General features: G+C 42.6%; 1 protein-coding gene across 1 annotated transcript in view; it reads left to right on the top strand.

The window, feature by feature from the left end:
* The window catches only part of NT5E (5'-nucleotidase ecto), a 68,313-nt gene that overhangs the window by 38,925 nt on the left and 10,103 nt on the right, over positions 1-19,285 (top strand). Inside the window, exons 2-5 of the mRNA XM_048505797.1 lie at positions 4,937-5,159; positions 9,190-9,378; positions 15,788-15,985; positions 16,077-16,231. Of these exons, the coding sequence (XP_048361754.1) occupies positions 4,937-5,159; positions 9,190-9,378; positions 15,788-15,985; positions 16,077-16,231 (765 nt within the window). The remainder of the gene's footprint in view (positions 1-4,936; positions 5,160-9,189; positions 9,379-15,787; positions 15,986-16,076; positions 16,232-19,285) is intronic.

Below are 19,285 nucleotides of genomic sequence, written 5' to 3'. Positions count from 1 at the left end.
GGGGTGGGGGGGGGGGGGGGTGGGGGGGGGGGGGGGTGGGGGGGGGGGGGGGTGGGGGGGGGGGGGGGTGGGGGGGGGGGGGGGTGGGGGGGGGGGGGGGTGGGGGGGGGGGGGGGTGGGGGGGGGGGGGGGTGGGGGGGGGGGGGGGTGGGGGGGGGGGGGGGTGGGGGGGGGGGGGGGTGGGGGGGGGGGGGGGTGGGGGGGGGGGGGGGTGGGGGGGGGGGGGGGTGGGGGGGGGGGGGGGTGGGGGGGGGGGGGGGTGGGGGGGGGGGGGGGTGGGGGGGGGGGGGGGTGGGGGGGGGGGGGGGTGGGGGGGGGGGGGGGTGGGGGGGGGGGGGGGTGGGGGGGGGGGGGGGTGGGGGGGGGGGGGGGTGGGGGGGGGGGGGGGTGGGGGGGGGGGGGGGTGGGGGGGGGGGGGGGTGGGGGGGGGGGGGGGTGGGGGGGGGGGGGGGTGGGGGGGGGGGGGGGTGGGGGGGGGGGGGGGTGGGGGGGGGGGGGGGTGGGGGGGGGGGGGGGTGGGGGGGGGGGGGGGTGGGGGGGGGGGGGGGTGGGGGGGGGGACATCAGCCCCTACCAGCATGGCCAATTGGCCATGCTGACAGAGGCTGATGGGAATTGTAGTTCCTGAACATCTGGAGAGCCGCAGGTTCCCTACCCCTGATCTATAAGAACAGGCTATGCTGGATCAGACAAGTGATACATCTAGCTCAGTATCATGTTTCATGCTGTGTTGAAACAGATACCCCTGTGTCAGTTAGCAGACCATGGAGACCAAAATCCTTCATCTGCAGTAATATTCAAAGGTATTTCAATTCTGACATTTAATTTAAATATCTCCTGCAACAACTGGAATTGTCACTGAAAGCATTGCTTTGAATAATACTACCCTCATCTTCACTCTTCTTCCATTGGGACTTGTCCAGCTTCAATTTATGGGTTAAAGGACACACCCAGAAGAATTATGAGGAAGAGTACCTTGGACATAATTCATGCCATTCTGTAACTTGAGTCTATGTCACAGAACAATGGAAGCAGCATTTGTTCAAAGGCACTGCTGACCTCAGGAGGTCTCTGATTCCTATTGGGTGTCTTTTTTTTTTTCTCAATTCAAGCATGTGTTCTAAGCAACTAGTTCTTTTACCGATGCACAATCTAGCTAAAAGTTAGTCCATCAGAATCTGGGCTAAATTTAACTAAATTTACTGGTATTTTGAAGCATGCCAATCACAAACAATAATGTATTGATAGGCTACTTTCCCCTATGGCTCAAAGCATTTTCCAACAGTCATTTAAAACTTAATCCACACACCTAAAAGCTGCAACACCTGTAAGAACTAAAATAAAACCATTAAGCAGAATGGTCTCCTAAAATATAGGTTTGCCCCTTTGTCTGAAAGTGAAAGAAAGTTTTTATAGTAAATTGCACAGGAGTTTTGTAAAACAGTAAAGTTGTCACCTGGGATCTTTTTTTTTCTTGTTTTGGTTTGCTGACACCTTTTTTTCTGAAAATCAACAGATTTTACAGTCCTCATTACACTGAACAAGAGTTACTTGTGGCAATGGCTGCAGATAGGCTGGAGTCCATTGTGTGGATAGTGAGGGAGTGTTCAGTGGAAGGAATGGGACCTTTTCCAGTGTTATTTTGCTCTCCAAGGTCTTTCCCCTCATGGCTTTGGTTAACAGAAACCAAGGCTTAGAAAGCTCAGCAGTATTGTTGTGGTTGCCTAGCATCCTCAAATGGTTATTGAGAGCTCAGTCAGCATTCTTAGAGCTACAGATAGTTTCTATTATTTTGGGGAGTTTTAATCCCCCGATGTATTCTTTTTATATATATTTTTTTTCAGATTTTTCTGCAAATCATGTACTTTCTTCAGGTTTGTAGAGAAATCATCTATCTGTCCCTAGCTCTGTTTTGAAGATCTGTTAACCCACACTCTATTGCTGGATTTGCAATTAGATATATGATGAATAATTATTTTAATTCAGGGTCTTCCAGAGAAATTTGCTGAATGTAGATTCAACAGTTTAGACGTAGAGTTTCTAGAAATCTTGATACCATGGGATTTGGTTGTTGTTGTTTGTTTTTGGAAGAATAATTGTAAGGGGAAATTAAAATATCCTTGAAAATACATTATACACATAGGTGTTATCATTATGTAATGCAATAAAATGTCATGCTATACATTTTGAGTGAGTAAAATGTCTTTTAAAAACATTGGTCTTCCAAAAGAGAGACTATTTCATAAGAGTTCTTTTGTTTCTTAAATTTTTCTACTGGATTTATTTTTCAGAGCTTTTCTTTGTGACACCACAAAGGTTTACTTTTAATGAAAAAATACTCAAAAGTCTGCCACAGTATTCATAGCTCCGTTGGAATAATTTAAAACATTCTGTTGGTTGAGGAAATCTTTCTTTTTCAGGTCATCCCATCTCTATTTAGGAAAAATGTAGGTTGTATTTCATACTTTAACTTATGAAACTAAAAATTGGCTGCTAATCTATAGACAGCTTTTCAAAAGGATTAGATCTTTGGCAGAAGTATTCTGTAAGCATTGGAAACACAACATTTAAGTGGAAACTCTGGCCCTTTCTGCATGGGCCATAAATGGCGCCCTGGGGACGACAAAAACGCCGTCCCCAGGGAGCCATTCGCGCAGGCGGCGCTGCCAAAACGCAGCAGCGCTGACCTGGCTCCCCTTCCCCCTCCCTTAGGGCGGCGGTGGCAGGCCGCCTCCAAAAACCTCCCTCCTGGATGGCCCGTGCAGAAAGGGCCTCTATGATCAGAAACCACATGTATCTGAATGGTTACTCTCAGCTGTACTGCCTCTGAGCATGGAAATTCCCTGTGGTTATAATTACTAATAGCTCTTGATAGATTGCCATTAATATGTTTAATATTTTTCAAAATTGGTTGCTAGTCCAGATTATGGCTGTCAACTTTCTGCTCCCTTTGTAAGCAGAGGCATCTGGAGGAGTGTTTCTGCTGTGAACAGAGTCCTGGAATTAAGACCTTGTATTCTTATTTTCACTTTCATCATAAGAACATAAGAACTAGCCTGCTGGATCAGACCAGAGTCCATCTAGCCCAGCACAGTGGCCCACCAGGTGCCTTTGGGAGCTCACGTGCAGGATGTGAAAGCAATGGCTTTCTGCTGCTGCTGCTCCTGAGCACCTGGTCTGCTAAGGCATTTGCAATCTGAGATCAAGGAGGATCAAGATTGGTAGCCATAGATCGACTTCTCCATAAATCTGTCCAAGCCCTTTTTAAAGCTATCCAGGTTAGTGGCCATCACCACCTCCTGTGGCAGCATATTCCAAACACCAATCACACGTTGCGTGAAAAAATGTTTCCTTTTATTAGTCCTTATTCTTCCCCCCAGCATTTTCAATGAATGCCCCCTGGTTCTAGTATTGTGAGAAAGGGAGAAAAATTTCTCTCTGTCAACATTTTCTACCCCATGCATAATTTTATAGACTTCAATCATATCCCCCCTCAGACATCTCCTCTCCAAACTAAAGAGTCCCAAACGCTGCAGCCTCTCTTCATAAGGATGGTGCTCCAATCCCTCAATCATCCTCGTTGCCCTTCTCTGCACTTTTTCTATCTCTTCGATATCCTTTTTGAGATGTGGCGACCAGAACTGAACACAGTACTCCAAGTGCGGTCGCACCACTGCTTTATATAAGGGCATGACAATCTTTGCAGTTTTATTCTCAATTCCTTTCCTAATGATCCCCAGCACAGAGTTTGCCTTTTTCACAGCTGCCATGCATTGAGTTGACATTCCCATGGAACTATCAACTAAGACTCCTAAATCCCTTTCCTGGTCTGTGACTGATAGCACTGACCCTTGTAGCTTGTATGTGAAGTTTGGATTTTTTGCCCCTATGTGCATCACTTTACATTTTGCTACATTGAACTGCATTTGCCATTTCTGAGCCCACTCACCTAATTTATCAAGGTCCGCTTGGAGCTCTTCGCAATTCTTTGTGGTTCTCACCACCCTACATAATTTGGTATCATCTGCAAACTTGGCCACCACGCTACCCACCCCTACTTCCAGGTCATTTATGAATAAGTTAAAGAGCACTGGTCCCATACGGATCCTTGGGGGACACCACTCCCGACATCTCTCCATTGTGAGAACTTCCCATTTATTCCCACCCTTTGTTTCCTGTTCCTCAATAAGAAATCTTGTTAATTACTAAAAGATCCATGTAAGGGCCACAGTGATTCTTTCTGGACCTTACGTCACACTGTTTATGCCTTAGTTCTTTGAATGTGCATCCTATCTTAACACCATCATTTGAAGCAGCAAGTATTTCTAATCAAAACATTTAGAAAATCCAGAGCAGCACATATGATAGGAAGACTTGGTCTTCCTTTGTTTTCATGCAAGATAAACTGTTTGTGAATTTAAGGCAAATGTGAACTGGTCATCCCTCAACTCTTTCCTGCTTCTTTTAGCCTTGTTCTCTACTGGTGTCATGGAAAATGCAGAAGATTTTTTGGGCTACCTTCTTTGGGGATGAAATATTTTGCTGACGTTGTCATTGTTTTGAATAATATGCAACTTTTTATGTTGGAAATTTAGTTTCAGTTCATAGCAACTGTCAGATTTGAGTCTGAGTTCTAAATTACTTTTTAAAAGCTTTGGGTCGAGACTCCTGTTCAGTTGGATGTTATTAAAGACGGTGTAAGAGAGTTTAGTTGGTGCAGCTTTAAATGTGGGTGCTGATGCTGAAATATATTTCAGAGAGTTGCAGGAAGTCAATCTGAATTTGGATACCCATTGTTTGTGTATAGCTCTGTAGAACAGAGAGTTTTGTGTGCAACACTTTTTCATGATATTCTGTTTTATGTAAATAAAAATTAATTATAATTCATGGCCACAGCAAATCACTTTATTTTCTCTACCTTTTCATTTTTTTTTTAGGCATTGGGAAACCATGAATTTGATAACGGTGTGGATGGATTATTGGACCCACTTCTAAAACATGTTAATTTTCCTATTTTAAGTGCAAATATTAAAGCAAGCAAGAATTTGGCAAATAACATTACAGGGCATTTCTTTCCTTATACAATATTAAATGTTGGCTCAGAAAAAGTAGGAATTGTTGGCTATACCACAAAGGAGACACCTGTTCTTTCAAATCCAGGTAGGCATTATACTCTTATATTTTTTTTCTTTGATTCTTCATGGCCTTTTAACATTTATTTTTAGTATCAAGTCACAGCTGACTTACATTGACCCTATAGTTTTTAAGGGAAGTTTGGAGCTGGTTTGCCATTTCTTGCCCCTGCATGGGCTGAGAGAGATTTGATAGGAAGAAGAAGAAGAAGAAGAGTTTGGATTTATATCCCCCCCTTTCTCTCCTGCAGGAGACTCAAAGGGGCTTACAATCTCCTTGCCCTTCCCCCCTCACAACAAACACCCTGTGAGGTAGGTGGGACTGAGAGAGCTCTGAGAAGCTGTGACTAGCCTAAGGTCAGCCAGCTGGCGTGTGTGGGAGTGTACAGGCTAATCTGAATTCCCCAGATAAGCCTCCACAGCTCAGGCGGCAGAGCGGGGAATCAAACCCAGTTCCTCCAGATTAGATACACGAGCTCTTAACCTCCTACGCCACTGCTGCTCCTGTGAGTGGCCCCAGGGTCACCCAGCAGGCTTCATGTAGAGGAGTGGGGAATTGAATCTGCTTCTCGAAATTAGACCCTGCTGCTCTCAACCACAACATCATACTTGTTCTCTAAACATGATACCATTCATGTATTAGCAATCATTTACTGGCTAGGTACAGGAAATAGAATGGGGTTTATTGTTAATGATAAACAAGCAGGATATAAACCTTCTAAATAAACAAAAGCAGTGTAGTTCTTACCCTATCTTCCATATCTCACCGTGTTCTCGACTTCCCTTTAAAAATATATATATAACTTTTTCTTTTATATCTAAGGAATAGTTCCAGTATCAACATGCCTTGTAGGTTTGCTCTGTCTCTGTTCACCCAAAAAAATGTAATAGGGCAGCTGTCCAAGCTTCTCAATTACAGCTCTTGCATATTACGAGACTAGAGGAGCAATCTTTAATTGTACACATTGGCTCAAATTTAATTTGGCAAAATATACAGTTTTTCCTTTTACTCTTTCTTGTAAGAGTTCTTATTCAGGCCTTGGAAACTGGAAGAAAAACAGCTTTTCTATCAGATTCTTGACATAGTTTTCAACTTGTTCAGACCAAAAGGGATCAGGAAAAGCTAATTATTTGCACTTTGGTGAACTCCTACATAGAATAAATAGTTTATGTATCTGGCAACTGTCCTTTTTTTTTTTTGAACTTTGAATAATGTTGCCTTCACTTCACCGTGTTAAATGTCCATCCTCAGCCTTTGAGCCTTGTCTCTCAATATGTATATAGTTGAAATACTTGATTAAAACTATAAAAATGGAAGATCACGCAAGCACAGAAATGCAGACTCTTGTTTCGACTGTATCACATATTTTTAGTATTCTAAGGCTGTTTCTGCATGGCACAATTATACGTGGTTACAATCGGTATCTTATAATCGGGGTTTATTTTATCCTGGTTTCTCCCTTCGCATGACTGTCTGTTTCTGTGAAGGAATCGAGTGAAGACCAGGAGGAAATACTCCAGTTTGTTTTGCACGAGCCTGGGTTTTTTGTACTTACACCGCAAGCATATCCGTGCATGCGCAAACATCCCTGGTGTCCTGCGTTCTGATTGGCTATTGTTTTGGGGCAGCAGCAGGGGAAAAACAAAGCCCCCCCCCTTTCAAGTTCTGGATAGAGCCCGGTGCAGGCCTCAACACGGCAAGCAGCAGCAAAAAACAATGGGGCACAGCATCACATCACATTCCCACTCACATTCTCATATTTTTGTGGAAAATGAGAGAGACCCCCTCCCTGATATGCCCACTAACATTCAGCCCAAAGTGCACATCTCCCTTGCTATGCACTCCAAGCAACCAGTACATGTACAGAAAAGAAAACGGGGACATTTTGGGACTCCACTCCTGATTTACCCAGGCACCTGGCTGATACCATGAGCAGAAAACATGCTTGGGGGAAGGTTTCAGGAAGGGCGAGCTGCAGCAGTCGGCAGCTCAGCAGAGTTGAAAACTGACATGACATCAGTTGGGGAGATCAGCGGGGCGGGCAGTGGGGCAGCAAGATCAGGTGGCTGGGCAGGAAAAATAAACTAGTTCTGCTCCCGTGGTATTGGCACGGTAGTGGGGTCACCGTGGGATTTTTGAAAACAATTGCCAAATTGACGATTTTTGAAAATCCCAGGATGAGGAAAGTATCGTGGGACTTCTTGGCCAAACTGGGACATTTCCAGAGGTGGGATCCAACCAGTTCTCACCACTCCTCTAGAAGTGGTTACTAAATTTTTCTGAGTGCCGAGAAGGGGTTACTAAAGCAACCTCCCTGCCCAATAGGGACTAGAGGTGCGTGTGTGCGGCAGCACCACTGTTTGAATCCCACCACCATCGGAACCTGTTATGAAAATTTTCGGATCCCACCACTGGACATTTCCATTGCTCAACCCGGGATATTTGGACCGTGCAGAAACAACCTAAATGTTTCAGTCTTGTGGACTGCCTGTTATGGTGTTCCCAGTTCTAGTGCAGGATCACAGCTGGATATCTTACAGCCAGAGGTGTTTTCCCCATGGCCAGTATATCCTGGGATAAGGAGGTTAAAAATCCCAGTTTGTCCATGACTTCCACATGACTTCTGGGTCTAACTCGGGCCTGCTCCGTAAGATTTCCCTTATCCTGTGCCTTTCAAAAAACAATAAAATTGGCGGTTCTTTTTTAAAAATATAAACCGTGCTGCTCCCGCTTCCATGCAAATACTGCGGGAAACGGATCGGTTTATTTTTCTTGCCTCGCTGTCTGCCGCCAATCAGATCATTGGAAAAACGGGACAGTTCGCGCATGCGCAGCAACATCAGCAAGGAAAATGAAACTAAACTGGGGGCTATGCAAGTTCTTCCTCCCGGCCTGAACGCACTGACGGGCTGCTGTGTGGAGGGAGAAACTGTGAGAGAAACATCCCGGTATATCCCGGTTTTCCCCCGGGATATTTTGTCTGTCAGAAAACGCCAGAGTGACACTTTCCCCCATTTCTAATTTTTCAGTGTAGGATGCATCCACAGGTCTGATGCCTGTTTCTTTCTTTACACTGTTTGGCCCACAAAGGTATGTTTTGAAGACTGACAGGGCTGCTGTTGTGCTCTCCAATATAACAGAGCTCAGGAGATCCCAGGTGCCAGGTTGCCTAAAATTTCATTGTGGTGTTAGTATTTTCAACAATGATTTTATTATGGCATCTCTCAGAAGTTCCCAGTGGAAGTACAAAGCTGCTTTATAATTTTGCATCAGAATGCTTTGCCGTGCGACATACATGTACATGAAGTTCCTGTCACTGCTTGTTTAAATGAAAATGTCACTTTGCCACTTCTTGATTAGAAGCTTTTTATAATGTCTCCAGTAATCAATTAAATGGGGCTTTTACAGGTAGTAATGAGATTATGGTAAAACTAGGCAAGCTGGACAAGGCTTTCTAAGACAATAAGTGTGTCTTCTATCTTTTTATATTGTATCACGATTATCATAACTTTAATAAAATCATGATGATTTCTGAAGAGGTTAAATTGAAGTTGTGGCAGGAAAAATGAGAAAATATGGCCCCTAGAATAAAAACCTTGAAAAATAAATCTGGCTCCTAAATGTTTGGCCTAGTTCTTAGAACCAAAGAAAATTAATAACAATCTTGCCTGAGAACTGGAGCAGAACTGGAAGCCCGTACCCATTGCTCTATTTGATGGATCCTATCTTTTTTACAGCAAAGAGATTTGTTTGAATTGGTCTCCTTGACTCTGTTTAGTGTTCTGTTAAGCATGCAGCATTCACAGCTAGTATATTTTCATTTGGTTCAGGAAGGCACCAGCCAGATTAAATAAAGCAATTACTTTCCACTAAAGTGGCCAAAAAATTCCCTGCAGTATAAACCTCTGTATGAACATGGAGCCAGTAAAAATTAAATTACAAACAGGAGAGGGCTGAAAGTGAGAGAAAATGGAGTCTCAGATATTCTTGTGCTTTGATGTTAGGAAATCATGTTTGATGACAACACAATAAAATACATTTTTTTCTGGATTTTCAGGACAGGATTTGTTTTTTGAAGATGAAATCGTGGCATTGCAGGCACAAGTGGACAAACTTACTACTTTGGGAATAAAAAAAATACTTGTGCTGGGTCACTCAGGTTTTGCTGTGGACAAAAGCATTGCTCAAAAAGTGAAAAATGTGGATGTTGTGATTGGGGGGCATACAAACACATTTCTCTATACAGGTAAGTTATTTCTCTATAAAAAGAGATTCTACTTAACATTTGAATTGTTTTAAGTATTGTTTCAATGTTTAATTTTCCAACCTCCTCCTATTAAGGTGCATATCACTTGCTAGGTCTGAATCCAAAGAAGGAAACTGGATTTACAGTACAAACTTGGTTATCCAGAAGTTTTGGGGAATGAAGAGTGATAGTTAATCAAATGTGCCAGATACTCCAGTTCTTTGCTCGGCCCACCCCACCTCAAAACCAGATCCTATTCATAGGAATCCATGGTGACCAAAATCCTCCTCATTGAGAATGCCATGGTGTCAGCTCCTATAGCTGGTGGGGGGACCTTCTCTGTCGGCAATGAAGTCATGGTATGGAACCGGCAGTCAGCTGCTTGGGAGACCTCTGATGGTGTTGGCTTCAGATAGATTGCAGGTGGAGGTAACCAAAGATGAGACTTATTAGCAAGGGATGAGGAATAATGCCTACCCATTCCGCCTTCTTGCTGGAGTTCCTGTGCAGAACCTCATGTCATTCACAAAGGTGCTCATTTTTCCAGGTGCTTATTTGAATGGCCAAGTTGTCACAAACTCCCCGAATTAAGGGTGTGTCTGGCTTGGTAAGCCATACAAACAAAAGCCTAAAGTATAAATCCACACACCTTTGGATATAACTGTCATCAGCCCCACTGACTACCCAGCCAGCTAGAGATCAAGGGCCAGCCTAGCTGTTCCCAGATTTAAACAAGAAATCAACCCTGTAAGGTTGTACGCTCACAAGATGAGTTTCAATAACAGTATTTATTTAGTTATGCAATTTTTATTCAGTCCTTCCCCTTCTGGGCTCAAGACAGTTTCTAACTTTCATAGAACATAATGTTGTAAAAATATATACAGAAATAAATACTGTTTAAAATTTAGCAGTTAGTTTTAATCTAGTCTAAAAGAATGGTCCCACATTCCTGGAAATTTCCACAGTTGATTTTGGATGGGGGCAAAGCAGAAAAAAAATAAAGTGAAGGAAAATGAGAGATGGGAAAAAGGAAAGGAGAGGGAAAGGGGAGTTACTGTGGTGAAGGTAGACAACAAAATATAAAAAACACACCAAATGTATTTCAGTGAGGTTAAAATAACAAAGCTAAATAGCTAACCTACCGTGTTTCCCCGAAAATAAGACAGGGTCTTATATTAATTTTTGCTCCAAAAGATGTGTTAGGGCTTATTTTCAGGGGATGTCTTATTTTTTTCCATGATTCCCCCCTCCCTGCCCCCCCGTGACCAGATCAACTGCCTCGGGGAATCTGTAGATAGGACTTATTTTTGGAGTAGGGCTTACATTTCAAGCACCCTCCAAAAATCCCAAAAAATCATGCTAGGGCTTATTTTTGGGATAGGTCTTATTTTCGGGGAAACAGGGTAGACATTTTACAAACAATGGTTCTCTAAGGTGGAGTCTAAGATAGATCAATTCTGCACGGTCCAAATATCCCAAGGTGAGCAAGGGAAATATCTTGGTTTGGGCAAGAAGTTCTCATGGTTCCCAGACCTAAAGCAGGTTTGTCCCATAATATTTCCCTCATCCCAAGTTTTTCAAAAACTGCTAAAATTGCGATCTTTTTGCAAAATCCTGTGTTGAACCTGCTGCTGTCGGAACACCAGGGGAGCAAAACCGATTTATTTCACCCTCCCACACTTCCTTACATCATGTCAGTTTCATTTCTGCTGATGCAGAAATTAATAGCTGTCCAAAACGTTCTCCAAACAAGTTTTCTGCCTTTTGACAGCTATTCCAGGAGCCAGGCAAGCGAGCCCTTGCCAGAAAGCACAAGTGCTCAAGCCATTCCCGCTCGCTGTTGCCAAGTACCGCTCGCTAGCCAAGCAAAAGCCCAGAGAGCCCAACCTCACAGCTCCAGGCACATGTTCCCAATGAAAATTGGAGTATTTTCCTCTCAGTCTTAACTCGATTCCTTCACGGAAATGGGCACCCATGCGAAGGGAGAAACCACGATAAAATAGACTTGGATTTTTAAATACTGAATGTAACCCAGTATTATAATGTTGTGCGGAATCAGCCATAGTTTCAAACTCCAGAATCAAGAGGTGTCTGCCTGTGCTGACCTACCAGGTCAAAAATGTCTCAAGGCTAGTTGAATTTGAAGTAAAAGACAAAACTAGAAATGGAGAAATGAAGAATCCTTCTTTTATGCTTTGCAGGCTGCACTGGCATGATTTAGGCTAGCCAATCAGCTGTATGCCCAATGAGATAACCCAACTAACCATTGGTGCTATTGACCAGGTGAGGCTGCGTAAGATCACCAGTTAGTTTCTGTAGTTCTGCAGCTGCACCAGATCTAAGCCCTCACAAATCCTTGAATTAACACGATGGAATGCATAGACTTACTTATGCAGCCTTTAAACATTAAGACAGATGAGAGATCCTTCCTCTGTGAATACCTCTCATCTTCCCTTATCTCTCCCTCTGAGCTACAGTCAGAGAACAGAGAAACTCCCATGTTCTGTAGGCCTCAAGCTTGAAATACTGTTTCAGTTTCGAACAAGAGACTATAGTAGTCTCTTGATACAGGTTTCCCAACATTAGACATAGACATTCCACTTGGGAGCAGGATTTCTCAAGGATCAGCAGTTCATACTGCCGATTATATTTCTTTAAAGCATTTCTATCCTGAATAGGTTTTCAGACACATTCATTTGTCATGAATGTCAAATGCTAATGAGCAACCTGGCTCCAGCTGATCAGAATAACCAAGAGCTAGCAGGATTGCAATGTGTGACAGAATCCAATGAAGGACATGCTCTGCAATCTCCCCCCGCCCCACCAAAAAATAAGGGTCTCTTTCTTGTGGCATTTCCCCTTCTGCCTCCTCTCTCTGGTGCTAACCCAGCCCTGGGTTGGAAAAAACCTTGGAAAGTATAAGACTGAGCAATTATAACAGGTTTCATCTCAGCCTTTGGCTGGAATAAGTAGGATAGAAATTCAAATTAAAAGTAGTTGAACAGCTCTTGAGAGTACCGTTTGCTCCTCCCGTACCCCTGGCTTGCATGTTCTATTTTTTAACATTTACACTTTGCTGTGGGCACAGCTTCAACTTCCTCATTCATCTGAGGCTCCTTTTCTCCTCAGGAAATGGTTGGCTTTTGGTATGTCATTACAGCAGACCATGCTGTACCATTTGCCAGTGAAACATAAGGTTGTAATATGCATGAATCACATCTCTGTCCTACTTTGTTCTTAGTTGCTTGGGTTTGTTTCTCCCTCTTTCCATTTCATTCCAGCATAAACATTCAAATATAAATCTTGTTGTCTTGCTCATTCTTCTCTAAATTCATTTAAGCATTTCGTCTCTGACTTCTATTGCAATGAATTAGCAGAGCAAGTAATATGGCAGAGATGCAAATGAGTTGTTTTGTAGAACTTTACTAGATAACAAATGAATTTACACTAAGCATAGGAACAGCAAACTCTATCTATGCAAGTGCTCATTCTGGGTGCCTGTGCAGTTAACTCTTCAACAGTTAACTCTTGCTTGACTGAATGAAGTAGGCACGTGTAAAATCCTAACACTGCCCCAGGAAAATTCAACAACAGCAACCTTACATGTACATGATACACGGAAGTGCCAGACAAAAATGAAATGACTCAGTTCTGGGAAGATCTGTGGGCAAATTAAAAAGATTATAACAAAAATGCTGAATGGATAGAATTGTGGGATTGTATAAGAAGGGAAATGGCCTGGATGGATAAAATTGTGGGATTGTGCAGGAAAGGAAATGACCTGATTTTAGAGCCACCAGAAATTGGCTGCGTGCCCATCAATTATACAATGTGGAACTGATTCACAGAGCCATCCTTAGCAGAGCTACACCCTCCTAAGGCTATTAATCATGTCAATAAGCTTAGAAAAGTATAATCCTGCTTAGAATGGGTATAAAATGGATTTTTTGTAAAAAAAAATTTCCTATATTTCTTACTCAGTGCTACTGTTGATTCTCAGTCTCTCTGCCCCCCGCCCCCCTTCCTACCTTTTTGTTTTATGGCTTGAATTCCAAGTAGATGAATACATGGGAGGGATCTTTGTCCTTTCTTCCTGCTATCCTGGTCCCTCCCCAAAAGCTACTCCTGAATCATAGGGGACTTTTGGGAATGGCACAATCATAAAGAGTGAGCAGTGGTTCCTGCCAGTTCCTCCTTTTTTGCCAGAGTGCCTTTGCTGCATTGCATGTCATTCCCAAAGGTGTCCTGATCTTTAGGAGCTGCTTTCTAAGGGATTGCACTGAGATGAAAAAAAATATTTTCATCAACCTTTCTCTGTATAAGCAGTCCTTGTTGGTCCATCCCCACATTCTTCCTTCATCTGCACACTAAGCTATATTAACTGCTTTGCTTCCTCGTGGAGTGATCAAACACCAACCCTTTCACACCTGCTGCTCCCCCACATTTTTAAACATTTTGACTAGACCTAGTTTCAGAGTCTTGTTCCTGTCCCCATTTCCCAGTTTTAAACATGCCACTTTGTGGGCACCATTGTGGCACTTAGTCAGCAGAATGAATGTTCTTCAGACTTTCATTTATCATTGGCCACAGCTGAGACATGTGTCCTGCAGCCCCCACAGAGGCAGCTGTTTAGATTCTATAGACACTTTGGCCCAGTTAAACATTCCATTTGTTTTCTCGAACAGCATATTTGAGTAAACTCCACCAGGAACATCTTACATTTTCCAACATCGTTACAAATGCATTTTGGGTGCTGTCCAGAACACTAGTTGTGAGACAAGTGGTAGTGTCAGCCAGCATTTACAAAGAATCATTCTCAGTGTAAGACACTGGTTGTCTGCGGAAGACAAAATTAATAGCATTTTTTTCCAGTGTACCTTCTGGTGTACTCTTAAGTTATTTCAAACAGAAAAAAAAATATTTGTGCATTTACAGGCACATGAAACAGTTCACTTGAGGTTATGTAAACGTATTTTCTCATTTGGGATTTCTATCTGTTCATTCAGTGTTTTTCCATGTCAAAAGATTAATTTGGTTCTAGTTTTCCAGGACTAGTATCATAAGAATTTTCCCATCCCATTTCCCATCTCATTTTAAGAGGTCCCTGCTCGCTGCCAAAAAAAACCAGTTACTCCTAATGATCAGTTTACTCACCAGAGTGGCTCAGTTTCAGAGCACATTGTCTGCCAAAGAGAATTTCCTGTCAGGCAGCAGGGGCTGGGAGAGCCCTTTATTTTCTGGGAATCCTGGAGAACTGCTACCAGTCAGATTAGATAGTGCTGAGCTAGGTGGACCAATAGCTTGCCTCACTATAAGATAGTCAGCACATATGTCCATAAGCTTTAAACTGCCCTTCCCCCCAACTGTCATTAACAGACTTGCTTGTAATATCTTTCTGTATTTGGGCAGGGTTTGTTTTCTTTGGGATTAAAAGCCATTGTTCCAATGGCAGAAATCAAAGCAGCCCAAGTTCATAACATTATCAGGAGGTCACCTTTTCCTCTTGGATAATTATAAAAACATCTTTTAAAGATATCAAGCTGCAAAGAAAATTCATTTCAAGAACATTTTTCTTCTAAAACGCTACTGAGTTTTGGCAGGGGATGTGTGAAAAAGTTGCCTTCATTAAAAGACTTAGCAAACATTGAATCTGAGCTTTGAGATGTGTGCATTACTGCGAGACAGGAAAAAATGAGTCCAGTTATTTTGGACCAAGTGGAGATAAAAGTTCAGTTGTTTCAGCAGTACAGAGCTGTAGGAAACAAGATCACATTGTCACAATGAAGTCAAAAACTCTGGTTGCAAAGGTTCAGGTGTAAAAAAAGGAGTTAGGGTTAGCATTGGCTGAAGATCTGTGGCTGTGATTTCATAAAATAATAATAATACAATATCTTTTTATCGGCACCGACCAAAAATGTATAAAATAGAGAGTGCAAACTTTTGAGTTTCCCAGAACTTGTGCTCACTTTTGTGAAATTTTAGTTGGTCCTCAGAAAAGGGTATTGGCTTTATTTTTGGAATTTTTCAGTAGACTGATGTAACTACTATTTTGCACTCTGTCCATTTGTCAGGGCTGTGAGAACGTCTTTCATTTGTTTAGGGGGATTTTCTGTTGCAGCCCCTTACAAAAAAAAAGGTTAAAAGCTTTACAAAAGAAGGTTAAAAGATTATCTTCCTTACTGGCCTTTAGGATATCTTGCAAAGCAATATTATTTAGAAGAGCTTTTGACTAAGAAAGAGAAATAGAGCTGTTATGGTAAATCTGGTTTATGATTTCTATTAATGTTTTTACACCTTTTATCGTATAAATTTGAGTCCTTTTTGTGGGGGTAGGATAAAGTATGATTTTTTTTAAGGGACATATATTTTGTATATCAATTGAAAACTGGTTCCCTGATCATTTTTACAGGCACTCCACCTTCAAATGATGTACCAGCTGGCAAATACCCATTCATGGTGCAATCTAATCATGGCCCTACAGTACCTGTTGTGCAAGCTTACGCTTTTGGAAAATACCTTGGTTATTTGAAAGTTAAATTTGATGATGAAGGAAATGTGATCAGTGCATCAGGAAATCCAATCCTACTCGACAGCAGTATCCCTGAAGGTAAGAGAAGGATCTGTTTCTGTGGATGAACAGTTTAGTAATCCTTGCCTGCTATCCAGCTCACAGTAGCCTTGTTCTCCTTCTGTTTTAGATCCAGAGGTGAAGGCCCAAGTTGACACTATGAGGCTTAAACTGAATGAATTTTCTTCCCAGGAGATAGGGAAAACCATTGTGTACCTGAATGGTACAAGTGAAGCATGCCGTCTCCAAGAATGCAATATGGGAAATATGATTTGTGATGCTGTGGTAAGAAAGAAAACATTTCATGATGTTGTGTTGCTGTTCACTTGATACCAGAGGCGTAGCACCAACGGAGAGGGGGGTGCAATGCCCCGGACACAGCCAGGGCGGAGGCATGGCCAGGCCACGGAGGGGGCGTGGCATGGGCGTTCTGGAGCATGGCGGGGGTGGGCGCTACGATGGCAGGGGCGCAGTGTGCACGTACTCCCCAGACAGAGTTTCCCCTCGCTTCACCTCTGCTTGATATAATAGTTTATTTCTGTGGCAGAGGACCGTTTGTTAAGGGTTAGACCTAACTGGAAGTTACTAACATTTCCTTTTTGGAATGACTTAAAAATGATACTTGCATTGAGAGCCAGTGTGGCATAGTGTTTAGAGCATCTGTTGAAGAACTTGGGGGCCTAGATTTGAATCCCCATTCTTCTGTGCAAACCCACTGAGTGACTTCAGGCTAGTCACATTTTCTCAGCCTAATCTACCTCACTTGACTGTCATGAGAAGAATGATGTAAAGCATTTGGGGAGTAAGACTAGTTATAAATGAAATAAATACTTGTATACAATACTTACTGAAGACTTAATAGGATCCAACCATTAAATTTGTACATAGCTGTTTCAAATGAAATGTTATGTAGTTTTCTTATTTAATATTTTTAAAGGCATAAAGAAAAGCTTTATTTTCTAACTAGTTTTCAAGGTTTGTGCTCATTGTATTGTCGAAGGCTTTCACGGCCGGAATCACTTGGGTGCTGTGTGGTTTCCGGGCTGTATGGCCGTGTTCAGATGCAGGCGAAACGTTAGGAGAGAATGCTGCTAGAACACGGCCATACAGCCCGGAAACCACACAGCACCCATTTGAGCTCATTGTTTGAGCCATTAAATACATATATGGACAGAATAATATTTGTGGCTCATCCATTTTTTCAAATTGTGTAGTAAAATCTGTAGCTTAGAAACATCTGTCAGGATACAAATTGCAAGCAACTACAGCTATTTCTGTCTGTCTGTCTGTCTTTCTTTCTTTCCATGGAGCTGGCTCTGATTTTGCATCTTTTCTATTGTGTTTTTAATGAAACCTGCTTTGATTATACTTAAATTCCTTTAAAAGATGAGTCTCCTGAATCAGACCAGAGGTCCATCTAGTCTAGCATGTTGTTTGCCACAGTTGCCAGCCAGCTGCCCTGGAGAGCCAATCAAACAGGGCATAAAGCTGAGCCCCTCACATGCTGCTGCATTCTGGCACCAGTAGTCAGAGGTCTTTGCCCCTAGACATGGAGGCTGAGGGTGCAACTAAACAATACAGCTGACATTTGCAGTGTTCCTTCTCCCATCTTTCAGCACCAAGCAAATGAGTGCTTTTTAAGATGAGTTCTCCCAGTATGTGACTGTCTGTCTGTGAATCATGACAAGTGTGTGTCAGGCGCATCATGTAGTTTGGCTTGAGTTCATAGAGTTCATTGAGTTCATAGAGTAGATTTCAGAGTATGTGTTCTTTCCCATCAGTGTTCTTGTTCCATCTCGTATGTTAATTCTTCATGGCTCCTTTACTGGTAAAAGCCAGCTAAGATACTGACAGATGGGATATATATCCATTTCCAGTCAGGTGGACAAAATGCTTCTGGGGCTTAAAACTAGTTCGTCCTTCAGCTGTTCAAAAGGACATTGCTTTGTTTTCTGTGCCCAGTCTTCTGGATGTATTTTTATCCCAGCTTTGCTCCAATTCTGCAAGTGATCCTTGCTGAAACAAAATGCTGAAAAAATGGGGTGCAGACAAGGCGAAGCAAGAGAGCGGTCAGGGTTGACAGTTAATGAGAGAGGGTCAGAGACTTCTGGATCCTTATTATTGATCTCTTGTGTCTCATGTGACTTTGTCCTAAGTTGAGGGGTTTCCAATCTTGTTGAGGTTCTTTTGAGAATGGGTCCAAGTGCTGCATGCCTCAGCAGAAGCATATGCAATCAAATCATTTTCCTTTGTCCAGCTAATAATAATTCATGACAGGGCAGCCACAAGTGTAGCATTTGCTGTATCCCCATGCAGTTAGCAGCGCTGCTTAATTTTTATTGTGATTGCTTTGAGACTCCTTAAGGTAGAGATGAGTAGAAAAAACAACTCTTCTTCTTCTTTGTCTGTAATGAGTAAACATCCTTTTCACATACCTGCTGAATTATTTCCCCAACACCTTCTTGTCTTCCTTGAACTTTCCCTTATAGCTTGTAGCCCTTCGCTCTGCTAAATGACCTATTGCTCAATGAGGAAATTCTAACTCTTGGCAATTGCTTGAGGGTGCCCTGCTGAACCGCAGGAGGAAGGAGAAGGTGAGGGAAGAACCATTTATGAGACATTCCTTCTTGTGGCAATGTGAATCTAACTCACTGATTCCATCAAAGTCACTCCATTTCAGGGCTGATCAGGACCCAGGCCTCACAAGTTGAAGTATAATGCTCATCTCTATTCCATTATGAGATGCAGAACTGAAGAAACTATTGTAGAAGTTTACAAGAACATTCAAATGGATAACCTTAAATACCATGCTTTGAGAGATTTCAGGTGCTCTGTAAGAAAAATAAGAAGCAAGTTTGTATTCCCCTGTGAAGCAAGCTGATGAACTTTGTGCCACTCAGTCTGTGTGTGGAAGTGTACCTACCAGAAGTCTGGCTCCTGCAGTTTACACCCAGCTGCCATCACTACCGTCACAGTGTACTTCACATTCAGACATTGATTTCAGTCATCTGCCTCCCCATAATTCTAAGGAGCAGCCTGAAAATATATTAATGTAAATGTTTTAGGGTCATCCCCCGCCCTCAATACAAAACCCTTCATTTAAAAAAAACAAGGAAGTGGGTTTATTAACTCTGCAAATGCCCACCAGTCACTTCCCTTCTGCAAAAGAGGCAAGCCTTCCCATGGAGCTCTGCATTGGAGAAGGAGTTTTTGATTTTCTATCCAGATATGTTAAGTTCATTTCTGTAATACGGTAGTTGGATCACTCCACACACACCTGTAAGGAACAAAAAATGAATTGGTTCAAGACTCGCATCAATTAAGGAGAAGGGTTGCATT

This window comes from Sphaerodactylus townsendi, linkage group LG01 (assembly GCF_021028975.2).
Source record: "Sphaerodactylus townsendi isolate TG3544 linkage group LG01, MPM_Stown_v2.3, whole genome shotgun sequence".
Lineage (NCBI taxonomy): Eukaryota > Metazoa > Chordata > Lepidosauria > Squamata > Sphaerodactylidae > Sphaerodactylus > Sphaerodactylus townsendi.
This window is presented reverse-complemented; position numbering and strand designations above follow the sequence as displayed.